This window comes from Cottoperca gobio, chromosome 18 (genome assembly GCF_900634415.1).
Source record: "Cottoperca gobio chromosome 18, fCotGob3.1, whole genome shotgun sequence".
In the NCBI taxonomy this organism is placed as follows: domain Eukaryota; kingdom Metazoa; phylum Chordata; class Actinopteri; order Perciformes; family Bovichtidae; genus Cottoperca; species Cottoperca gobio.
The window spans coordinates 894,558-907,703 of record NC_041372.1 but is presented as its reverse complement, the minus strand read 5'-3'; the positions used below and the strand labels follow the sequence as shown (position 1 = coordinate 907,703).

General features: G+C 41.8%; 1 protein-coding gene across 1 annotated transcript in view; it reads left to right on the top strand.

Annotated features, from left to right (window-relative positions):
- Positions 1–13,146, top strand: part of LOC115023606 (ATP-binding cassette sub-family A member 1) — a 148,416-nt gene that overhangs the window by 44,107 nt on the left and 91,163 nt on the right. The window contains 3 exon segments of the mRNA XM_075074151.1: positions 8,200–8,339; positions 8,942–9,058; positions 11,219–11,416. Coding sequence (XP_074930252.1) covers positions 8,200–8,339; positions 8,942–9,058; positions 11,219–11,416 — 455 coding nt within the window.

The following is a 13,146-nucleotide window of genomic DNA, read 5'->3' as shown; positions in this document are numbered from 1 at the left end:
CTGGAAACTGATGTTGTCTCTGGCTGGTGCAGAGTCTTAAGACGCAAATATATAACTTCACAAATAAGAACATATGGCAACCCAAACTTCCCACAGAGGACAGATGGTGTCACTAAAACACATTTTGACTTCTAAACTGGTGTTTTGTAGTTTTCAGGGATACACTGGTGGCAGCCATGTTGTCAGCCTGTGTACTCTCATGGTGCTCAGCTTGTGGAGATCCCATACTCCTGATCATATGCACTGTATACACCTGTTAGCATGGTACTAGAGCTGCAACTAACATTCTGCAGATTATTATCTACGTTTGGTCTATAAAATGTCAGAAAAAAGTCCAATTTTCTCAAAGTCCCAGCTGATGACTTTAAATGTTTTGTCACTTTAATTTGATATCAACAGAAAATAATCAAATCTCCATATTTGAGATGCTGAAAACAGCATTTTCTGACATTTATGCATGAAAGATGACTTTAATGGTTCATCGCTTATCACAATAGTTATTCAGCCAGTCTTGCTGTGGATGAATGTGCAGGTATTTATATGTTGATGCCTGTCGATGAGTCTGTAGAAGTGTTGGTGTGATGCAGACGATGTCATGCTGTTGCATGTAAATGAATGTTTTTAATGTCTTTGTTCTGCGTGTACCTGTCCAGGGACTGCAGATGGAAAATAGCTTCCAGCTAAATCTGGCATGAACCATCTCCTCTCTTGAGATGAAGGTTTTTGATAAATAATAATAACACTTGTTGCAGCTCCACATGGTCCACACTATCCTCCACAGTTATTTGCTTTGCATCATCCTGGTGCTACTTATGAAAGATGTAAGACAGGTAGCTTGAAAATCCAGACCGCACAACCCACCTTCAGTAGGGATGCAAGGATTCAATTAATAAAAGAGTAAAGATAGATTTGTACAAGCATTTGTGGATGGCAGATATAGTGGAGTACTGATATGAATCAGCCTTTGATCTAACCCAGTCAACACTCTGCTGCTGGCATCCCTGCATCAAAGTGTTTTTCTGACGCCTACATGTGTCCAGTGGTTAATGACTTTATATGAAAGCCCACTGCACACAGCACATCCAGATGTTGATGTGAGCTGTCACAGACTGAAGGTAGTGTCGTGTAAACTCTGGTGACTCCTGCATCAGAATTAGAAACGCTGTCTCCCCACTGCTGTCTCACACTCTCATTTAATTATTTAAAAAACGACTTAACCTCAAGCAGAGCATGCGACACGATGTGGCCTGAAGCCTGCCGGCAGCATCCGCACAATGACTGCTGCTTATGCACATGATTAAAGGGATGATTCGGCTTGTTTTTAGGTGGGGTTGAATCTGGTACTTATCATAATCTAGTCTCACAGTGCAGCGATAGACGAGCAACTGCTGTGCTTTGAGAGGTAGAATGATGTCACTGGAGTCTGGTGGCTTTAGAGAGAGCAGAGATAACAGCTTCAGTCAGAAGGGGCTGACTGACAGCAAGGTGAAGTTGTGTTTTGCTGTCGTCCCTGTCCACAGCACAGGGTACTGCTGTCTGTGTCTCCAAACTGTAGTAATACACTGGAGAAGAACAACGATCTGAACCCTTTAACGCTGATCTTTTCACCTGCCAGTGGCACAACATGTATTGTTACGGTAATGTTGTTGAGTTGGTGGTTTGACAGTAACTGAGGGGAGATGGTTGTACATCAGCTTGTGCTGCTCGTCAGCCGTCTGAGATTCTGTTTTCTTCTCGGAGCCCACAGTATATAATCCTGAACGTTCCCAACCTGACCATGAGTCTGATCTTGATGTATGTGTGGACCTTCTAAGACTAACACACTTTTTTTTTATCATTTGCACCTGTTTAAGTGCACCTGGATCTATTTTTACTCATTAAAGGGATGGTTACTGCTTCCCCATGGAGATCAGCGTTTCTGTTTGTTGTACAGATGATTCCAAGTAAAGTTTTCTGCTCTAAATCAGCACATTTAATATTGTTCAATTAAAGGTTTGTTTATTGTCCTATATACAGTTTAATATATACCTACATGTTAATGCTGATACTTGATGCACATAATACGTCAATATATAGTCAAGCAGAGATAATTATGGAAAGAATAAATCATTTAAAATAAGATTGGATGCACATTTTCTTAATGGAAATGACTTTTTGACTCGGTAATAAATAAAGAAGTAAATAAAAGTAGCACAGCCGCTGTAGGTGTTGGTGAGGCTGATGTTTGTGTTCCATGAAATCCTTGAGCATTAGATCTTCAGCGCCGACTTCCTGCAGCCTCACGCTCATGCGAGACACGTGTTCCTGATTCATTAAATGTCTGTTCTTTGGAGACAACTGCACAAAATTAGATTTTAATAAGAAGCTTTAATTCCCCGGGAATAACGCGACACTGCAAAGTGGAATTGCGTGCTTGTGCCAGACAGAATTAGCACAAACATTGTATCATCCATACCAAGTCAGCACTAACAGCTCTGCTAGCATGCTAATGGCTATTTTGGATCTGCCGTAGCATTTCTTTCTGTTGCTCTATGTACACTTAAATGAACCTGGAATATGCAGCATGTCGGCGTAATAGCCAATTACAACTCCTTCTTACACTCAAAGGAATATTAGAGTAGCAACAATAAAGGCCAACAGCGAGGTTTAGTTAATGGCTCAGCAATGTTCCCTTCCCAATTAATGTCTGACAGCAAAGGAACACGTCGGAGTCGTTGTACCACAGTGTGGCGGGAGCTGCTCTTCCACACCACTCTTTAACTTTCCAGTAGATTTGCACAGATAATAACGAGACCTTGCAATGACTCACATTTATACATTTGCTGGAGAAATTAGGTAAAGCTGTTGTTTCCTCGTTGGACATTATTTGGCACCATGTGGAGCATTTGATTGGCTCAGCTCCTTTTCTCTGCAGCCTGTCGCTCGGCTGTTTTCAAAGTGAAACTTTAACTGCTGCAGAGTTCTTGATTCAATGTGAGTATTTTATTTTGCACTAACAAACACCAACTTGTTCTGTTGATCTGTCAAAATACACTTCCCTCTTTCTCGTAGCATCGTCCTACTTTCACCGCTGTGATTTCGACGTTGTTCACAACATTCCCTAATTATCTCAAGACTCATCTTCCTGTATGTGTGTGTCCCCGGGCCCCTCTTTGAATAATTAGTAATTGGTACCCTTTCTTTCTGTGTTCAGCCCTGTGATGTGCTCTGCAGGCAGACTACCTGACTGGAGCAGAGAGTCTGTTACTGAATGTCACCGCGGCCTCTCCGTCTCCTGTGAGAGCGACTTCAGTGACATTTATTCAAGCTTATTTGACTTTCTGTTGGAATGCTGCAGGACGGCTCTTGATTTGTACCGCTTGTGAAAAATAAGTGCTGCGTGATAGATGCACGAGGTAGTTCACTTTGCACTGACGTGTCATATTCATATAAACATGTGTGTGTGCCTCTGAAATATGAGTGAACCTCGAGTAATATCCTTTTCTGTGTGTGTGCGTGTGTGTGTGTGTTTGCACGTCCTTGTCTGCACATGTGATTGTGTGTGTGTAGCACCAGCTGCACACAGTGTGTGGATGGCACGGTCTCGCCGTGCAGCTGAATTGAGCCTGTCTCCAGGGTACAACTCAAATTGATTAAATTTGCCAGGTAAGTTGAGGGGGCTGACTTGAGGCTCCAAGCAATTATTTGACTGTGGCTAAACCTGGTGTAGAGAACAGATTCTCTTGTTCTCTCTGACTGCTGGTGTGTCAGCTCACAGCTATGGAGGAAGTCAAACCTAATCTGATGCTCCTTCAGCACATATTACCAGCGGATTCATCTTCCCATGATGCAGATGTTTGATCGTTATCATCTTCATGCTCCATCCATGACTACGATTCTTTCTTCTTAGTATTCTGTAATTAGCTCGAGCATGTTGGTCAACGTCCATTTGCATAGCTGTCGAGTCACATGATCATTTTCATAATCGGAACATGTTTATAGAATAAAGTAGCATGCTGTGTACTCGCGCTATCTCACGATTCAAAATGGATTTGTGCGCTAATAAAGGCGACGCGGCGAACGATGTCATGGAGTCAAATGTGTATAGGAGTTCTTATGTTTGAGCAACTGTAATAATGTAAACACACAAAGCTGAGACAAAACATTTATTCATGCTGAACTTACACAGATAAAGAATTAGTGTCAGCAGCAACATCCAGCTTCTTTTAGAGAAAATAAAGTTTACAGTCTGGAAGTTGTGAATCGATTCGTAATGTTAGAAGATAACATCGTCTACTTGTGTCCTCGAAGTCTTTGAACACAACTTTAAACATTGTTTACACCCTGCACTCTTCTTCTGCATTTCTTTGCATGTTAATGTCAGCGTGAAACTGGCGTCGTTGCCTCCTCGCACCACGAGCAGATGTGAGTTATAAGCACTTTAACTAAAGAGTAATTATTAATGTTCACATTGATTCTTTAGCAGGATTTGTAGAGATAGCAGCGTCCCGTCACAAGCAACACAGTAAACACTTCAGAGAAGCTGTAAAAAAAATAAGCATCATTCTCTCTTGGCTCTTTAATTATTTTGTGGCCCCTCAGATCGGCCTCGGCCCCGTCGAGGGTCCACGTCCTCAATTCATCCACACAATGTATGTTCGAAAGGAGCTGAGCTGTGTTGTGATGCAGGAAGTGGCATCTGTGCGCTGTGTGGAGGGAACAGCTGGCCAGACTGCCCGCTCACAGACCTCCCAGGAGCACCTGGTGACGATGGCCGGGAGGCAGAAAGGCTCACATTTAATTGCACTGAAAATGGCGCTAAAGTCTCCCTGATGGGGAAACGGTCGCTCTGGCGAGATGAGAAGATGTGCAGCGTTGAGGCTGCGGTCTCGACAAAAGGGACAAACAAGCAGACAGTTATGTTGACTGTCTGATGAAGTACCATGTGCAAGAGTCCCATATCTCCAATCACAACAAGGAGCGCCGTCCTCGCCGCTGCAAGTGCTCGTGTCACATGTTCAGCGCTCTGAAACAACCCGTTAATATTCACGCTGCCAGAGCAGTTAAATTAGTAATGATCGCACTGCTGCTGAGCATATTGACTTTACTTCTGTGTGTGTGTGTGTGTGTGTCTGTGTGTGCGTGTGCGTGTGTGTGTAATAACTGACACGTTGTCCCCTTCATCAGAGCGTTTCCATTTATAACCTCATCTTGACAAAAGGCTTAGACTGTTAAACGTTCTCATCAACAGCTTCAGGTGATTTATTTTATATATTCCATCTATTAAATATTGATGGATGCAACCGTATCAACGACTCTATTATTTTGGTTTGAATGTTTGCAGCTTCAGATCGATTGTTCGGACGGCAGAAGCACAAAGGTTTCCTTCCTGATCCCATAACTAAATGTTCCTGATTTGTCTGCAATCGATAAACAGAAAATGTTATTTGTTGGTAATTGTTAAAGTTTATTTTGGTAGTTCTGCAAGTGTTGACTGGTTTTTATCAGCAACAAAACAAAGTTTCCAGATCTTGTAGGAGCCCCAGTTTCTCCCCGATGGGAGATGATATTAAACTTTATTTATAAAGCTCTTGTCTTAACAAATTCTAAGTGCTATAAAAAGAACAATAACACAAAGGGTTATACAAACACAAGTGAAACAATACAAACCCAGAGGACAAGAATAACTTGTAGAAGTAAAATAAATTATTGAATAAAACCAGAACAAGTTCTTTCTTTTGTCAGGAAAAATAAATAAAACCTCAAACAATAAAACTTTAGTTTACTTACATTCTTTATGATTCTCTTTAGATTTATACACTGATGCAACACAATATATGTATATTATATATAAACACACATCCACATACACTAGTGTTCATACCTCAGTTTTATGTGTTTCCACACATGTGACTGTTCTAGTCTTACTTTGTGTAAACTTAGTTCATACTGTTGTTCTTGATATATTAATAATGCCATTTTAAAGTCGAGTTTATGAATAACATGTGTTGATAATCAGCTCTGTTTGCAGTTATTATAGCTTCATTCTGAAGCATGAACATGTATCTGTGATGCTGCTGTATCTCCCCAGAACCTCCACCCTGTGAGGACAACATGCATAATGTGTGGAACTACATACTGAGTCATTTATAATAATAATAACAATAACATCTGTTCTGAAGCATCAACACTGTGTGTGTTACTGTGTCTGTTACTGTGTCTGTTACTGTGTGTGTTACTGTGTGTTACTGTGTGTTACTGTGTGTGTTACTGTGTGTTACTGTGTGTGTTACTGTGTGCGTCTGTGTGTTACTGTGTGTGTTACTGTGTGTTACTGTGTGTTACTGTGTGTGTGTGTGTTACTGTGTGTGTCTGTGTGTTACTGTGTGCGTCTGTGTGTGTGTTACTGTGTGTGTTACTGTGTGTGTTACTGTGTGTTACTGTGTGTTACTGTGTGTGTCTGTGTGTTACTGTGTGTGTTACTGTGTGTGTCTGTGTGTTACTGTGTGTTACTGTGTGTGTTACTGTGTGTTACTGTGTCTGTTACTGTGTGCGTCTGTGTGTTACTGTGTGTGTTACTGTGTGTGTCTGTGTGTTACTGTGTGCGTTACTGTGTGTGTTACTGTGTGTGTCTGTGTGTTACTGTGTGTGTTACTGTGTGTGTCTGTGTGTTACTGTGTGTTACTGTGTGTGTTACTGTGTGTTACTGTGTGTGTCTGTGTGTTACTGTGTGTTACTGTGTGTGTGTTACTGTGTGTTACTGTGTGTGTTACTGTGTGTGTTACTGTGTGTGTTACTTTGTGTGTTACTGTGTGTGTTACTGTGTGTGTTACTGTGTGTTACTATGTGTGTTACTTTGTGTGTTACTGTGTGTGTTACTCTTTGTTACTGTGTTACTGTGTGTGTTACTTTGTGAGTTACTGTGTATTACTGTGTATGTTACTGTGCGTGTTACTATGTGTGTTACTGTGTGTGTTACTGTGTGTGTTACTGTGTGTGTTACTTTGTGTGTTACTGTGTGTGTTACTCTTTGTTACTGTGTGTGTTACTGTGTGTGTTACTGTGTGTGTTACTGTGTGTATTACTTTGTGTGTTACTGTGTGTGACTGTGTGTGTTACTGTGTGTTACTGTGTGTGTTACTCTGTGTTACTGTGTGTGTTACTCTGTGTTACTGTGTATATTACTGTGTGTGTTACTGTGTGTTACTGTGTGTGTGACTGTGTGTTACTGTGTGTTACTGTGTATGTTACTGTGTGTGTTACTGTGTGTGTTACTTTGTGTGTTACAGTGTGTGACTGTTTGTTACTTTGTGTGTTACTGTGTGTGTTACTTTGTGTGTTACTGTGTGTGTTACTGTGTGTGTTACTGTGTGTGTGACTGTGTTTCTGTGTGTGTTACTTTGTGTGTTACTTTGTGTGTTACTTTGTGTGTTACTGTGTGTGTTACTGTGTGTGTGACTGTGTGTTACTGTGTGTGTTACTGTGTGTGACTGTGTGTTACTGTGTGTGTTACTGTGTGTGTTACTGTGTTACTGTGTTACTTTGTATGTTACTGTGTGTGTTACTGTGTGTGTTACTTTGTGTGTTACTGTGTGTGTTACTGTGTTACTGTGTTACTTTGTATGTTACTGTGTGTGTTACTGTGTGTGTTACTTTGTGTGTTACTGTGTGTGTTACTTTGTGTGTTACTTTGTGTGTTACTGTGTGTGTTACTGTGTGTTTTACTGTGTTACTGTGTGTGTTACTGTGTTACTTTGTGTGTTACTGTGTTACTTTGTGTGTTACTGTGTGTGTTTGTGTGTGTGTTACTGTGTGTGTTACTGTGTTACTGTGTGTGTTACTGTGTTACTGTGTGTGTTACTGTGTGTGTAAAAACATGCAAACTTATATAATTGATATAATTGATCATGCTACATGAGTAATATGATACTTGTAAAGACAGAAGATCGAGGTCTCTACATTATTTAATATTTACATGTCTGGTTTAGTAATACATATGAAATGCTTGCTTAATTTCATTCTGTGTTCATATTTGCTCACTCTGGGTTGAGAAAGTATTGCGAGGGTTGTCATAGTAGCCGCATATGAATTTAAAGCTCATGTGCAATATTGATCATGTTTGCTTGGATTTTGTTCAGGCTTGTTTCAGCAGAGGTGCAGCCTTCTCTTGACTTCCCCTGTCTTCCCCCTCTCTTCTTCTTCTCTTCTTCTCTTCTGTAGATGCTTTCTGTCAGACTATTGTCGACACCCTGGAGGGCACACCTGGTCTGCGCATCATTTGGAGCACCTTCAAGCCGTTATTCCAAGGGAAAGTCCTCTACACGCCGGATACACCTGCTGTTCGCCTCATGGTGAAAGAGGTACAATAACCTATTTACATAGGCACAGACGTTACATGTACTGATACATGCATACACATATATATATAGTATATATATATATATATACACACACAGGATCAGTAACTGGTAGGAGAATGAAAAACTGAAAGTTACCACCTGGGGAAAATAAATAGTCCAATAGTTAGAGGAGGCTTTTTCACACAACGTGGGGAATGTAATGCATTTTCATGACATGACATTTCTCCTGGATATTAGCATCATTTTGATAACTGCATGAGAAAACAAACAACAGGCAGGCAGTGAGTATTTGCATTGAGAATACATAATGAGCGCGGGCTAAATCTGCCGACTTCACAGCCAGCGGCCCGGTGCCGGCGCCGCTCTCCACACCACACAGTCAGATTGTCTACACGGCAACGTTCAGGGGTAAATAACCACATTTACATTCCTCAGCGTGGGGGACGGCGGGCGGTGTTACCGTGTGATGAGCTCCTCAGGGAGGAGCTGAAATTTGCTGATGTGGAGAACTCTCTCGTCTCAGCGAATAGAAGAGGCTCGGTGTGCTCTGACAGAGAAATGTGGCATCATTATGTTGTTAAATATTGTTTTTTTTCTTTCAGGCAAATAGCACCTTCAACGCCTTGGCCATGCTCAAAGAGCTCGCAGATTCGTGGGAAGAACTCGGGCCACGTGTCTGGGATTTCTTTCAAAACGGCTCTCAAGTCAATGCATTACGGGTAAGACTGCAACAAGACGGCCTCAATCACTGGAGCACACTTTAGTCATTTTATTTTTAGGGATTCAGAAAGTCGAGCATGTAGTTTCTCAACAGCTTGTAACAAGAGTCCTAGAATACTGAACTTTTCCCCAGCAGTACTTTCTGCTTTATTCTCTGTTAGCTGCTTTTTAATGATACGGTTTCACATTTCACCTGCACAGCACCAACTTAAAGAAATAGTCCCACATTTTGGGAAATACACTTTTTTTGCCCAGAGAGAGATTAATAAACTCTCATGCTTACGATAATATGAAGATACAGATTTATAGATGCATAACTTAGCATAAAAGGGGAACAACTAGTTGCTTAGCAGCTCGTGTAAAGCTCACTAAATAACTATAACTATAACATTAATGTGTGCTCGATGTAAAACAACCTCCTTATACTTTAAAATACATACTGTGAAATCCTTTTCGAGAAGATGCATCAGCTTCTTTTTTAAATCCTGGAATTTTCTTCAGTAAAAAATTTGTAAAAAATGAGATTTATAAATATACAGCAGGTGAGAATACGTACATGTGGGGTGTACCAATTTAATGCACCTTCTTTTAGAGACGGAACGCGAGGGAGGAAAGTAATTATGGATAAGTGCAGGATAATTTTCATCCTGGCAGAAAGGATTATCTATAGAAGTAGAGGACATGGACTCTTCGCCACCACTTCTCCCTCCCTCTCTCTCTTCGCCTCTTGCTGTATTTCCTTGACACTGACATTACTCCAGTGTCACTCCAAATGAGCTTATAGGCAGCTGGAGGGGAACAGACACTGGGAGCTCCATATAGCCGGGTATTCATTACCCTCGCCCTAACCTTTACACAAATGGGCCGGCAATCCTCCTTTGTCTTCATTTTCTCCCCGCCCGGCTCTCTCTCGCCGCACATCTCACGAGCGAGCTGGTGGCTTCGGAGGTTTGTCATCTTCCGAGGTTCTTCAAGGTCGCAGGCGAGTTTTACATTGATGGACCAATTACCATCACCAGCACCAGAACTCCGTTCGAGAGAGAAGATCTGGTGTGCAGACACTGCGTACAAATACACGGCTGCAAATATGTTCGACATAACTCCCCGTGTCTCTACACGTGTGAACTTGTTAATCATTAAGATTTCACTGCTGGGTGATTTGGCGACACCCGTGGTTACCGTGGCAACAGGAAGTGCCTTTTCATCTGACTTGTTGCCTTCTCCACGCTCCGTGGAAGTGGGTGACGTCGTGCCAGAAACCCCCCACTCAGGTAAATGCACGATGTTATGAAGGGGTCACGTCCTTAATGTAGCACCCACCAGTTGCACGGCTTTATAAAAGGTCACATGCAGCATACAGATTACTGAGTTTGTCCTAAGGTTGAGCAGAAAGTCATCAGTGTTGACACTGAGATGCCACTGCACGAAGACGACGAGGCTTTAAAATGAAATGTAATATTTCCTCTGATAAGATGACGCGTCTGCACACGTGACGGGAACCGATGACGAAGCGATGCGAAAACAAACATGTCTGCCCCCTGGAGGTTTTTTAAATCAAAGTTATATTTGCAATGATCATGCGAGGAGCAGCCAAACCCTTCAACGCGACACTTTAATTACATTGTTTTACAATTTATCAAAGTCTGTTAAAGCTTTGTTTGAAGATGTTGCATGCATATAAATACGGCATGTTTTACATGTAACCTGAGTTTAAGTAGTTTTCTCATTGTTCCCAGTGACGGTGTACTTTTTGAAAATAATTGTATTTTATGTGTGCATCTGCAGTGGGCATCCCATAATAATATGTTGATTCTGCTGTCAGAGACGGAGTTAACGTTCACCTGCATCTCTGTTTGGTACACTTTTATTTAGGTGTGTGTGTGTGTGTGTGTGTGTGTGTGTGTGTGTGTGTGTGTGTGTGTGTGTGTACAGTTTTAATTTGCATTATTTCCACTCTCAAATTGCATCTTGTGTTCACACTGTGAGCGTGAGAATAATTGTCTGGAGAGGCTCCTAATTAATGCTGCAGAAGAAGAATGCCACAGCGCTGACCTCCCATCGCTAAAACAATACGCTGTGCTCTCAGATCCATGCCACATTCACCCTCTCACAGTAACCACAGCAACTCAAATACAAATCTCCTTGCCTTTTGAATTCAGACTTTGCTGGCGAATCCGGTGTTTGCTGCTCTGCTGGACCAGCGTCTCAACGGCACGGGGTGGACAGCCAAGAAGCTCGCCAACTTCCTGTACAACGGGCCTCCAGAGGATCGCCCGCCCGGCATGGAGCCCTACGACTGGCGGGATATTTACAACACCACGACCGACATCCTGAAGCTGCTCTCCAACTTCCTGGGTGTATGTCATTCTTTTATTAAATCCGTAGCGCCTCGGGCACCGCGGAGCTGTGCGACCTCTTCAGTAAACTGAGAGATTAGAATTATTTTTAAATAGCCTGTTCTCTGACATTTAAGATTTTTAGGATATAATTTTCACTGGTGAGGAAATTGGCAATACATGTTTTTCCTGCCCTCCACTCTTCTCTTTTAGCCTCTTCCTTCACCTGATATTACCCAGAGGACTTCTCTGCTTGGAGTTTAAAACTACTTCTGTGTGACCTTTTAAAGTGCTTAAACAAAACTGTCTTTCGGAAGATTCTAATTTATCAGCTTTCTCTTCTGGTTTATTGGTTTGATAAAAACAATATGATGAAGATGAGATAATTTAAGCCCTGCCAAGCCAGTGCAGCAGCATCTTGCACATTACATATAAATGACTTTATTTTACATTTTATGTCAGGATGTGTAAACAATTTGCAATCACCAAACATACTTTTACCTCCAGGCTTAAGACGGTGATCCTGCAGAAGTCCTGCATCATCATCGCTGCACTTTGATTCTGTAACTCTATGTTCACACCTCTGCATGACAGCAGGGGGCTACAGAATGTGAGCAGGGGGCTACAGTATGTGAGCAGGGGGCTACAGTATGTGAGCCGGGGGCTACAGCATGTGAGCCGGGGGCTACAGTATGTGAGCCGTATGTGAGCAGGGGGCTACAGTATGTGCCACAGGACTAGGGCTTGTGAAAGCGCCTGAGATACATGTGACGTGTTCAGCACGGGGCTCTTTGTTGCTGTGTCATTGTTTGCTCTGCTGCTGTTTAAACCAAAATCAAGACTTTTCCCGATGACATGTAGTTTTTATTTTGACTCGGCTTTTGTGTTTTTGCGGGAAAAAGCACACAAGACTTTAGTCTTTTCTCATTAAAGTTTAATGTCCTTGAGTTTGCAAACTGTCAAACACACAGGAACATCTGTCACGACATCGCCTCCATGATCATCATAAAAAAAAAATCATTATTATGGGCCCGACTATAGTGGACGTGTTATGGCATCAAACAAAGTGGTGTCTTCATGTAGGAGCACACACACAGGTGACAGTGATGTAGTGATCCATGGCACAGAAACCCTTCTTTCTGTGTGTGATCAAAGACAAAGTCACACACATGTAATATCAATTCACAGGCAGGTGCGATGGCAGCCTGGGCACCGCGGGGTGAGCCACACATACACAGTGACGCTCCAACATAATGCAAATCTATTTTCTGCCCTAATGCAAATTGCATTGCTCAGAGCTGATATTAGACAACCTTTACTGTGCTGTCCTCTAGTCTGAGTGATGCATCTGCAGGGAAATAGAGCTTCTATTAACTATATACTGTCGGCTCTACTCATGCAATGTTCAGGTGCAATACATTAAAATATATATATATATATATATATATATAGTAATGCACATGAGGCCAGCGTGACACCATATATACTCTGATTTACTGCTGGAGAGAAATGAAAAGTAGGTACATTTGTTTATTCAGACTAATCTTACAGAACGTGAACAACACTTCTTCTTTAAAGAGAATGTGCTGCATCTGCACATTAGTAAAGTATATCTATAAAATAATAATCTGTGTGAGCAAATGAAGGACTCGAGATCAATGCCCAACAATCAGTGTCTTTAATATCACCCTGCTAAATTGTGCACGGATGAATCTTCTGTATGAGACACTCTGCAGTTTCTACGAGCAGGA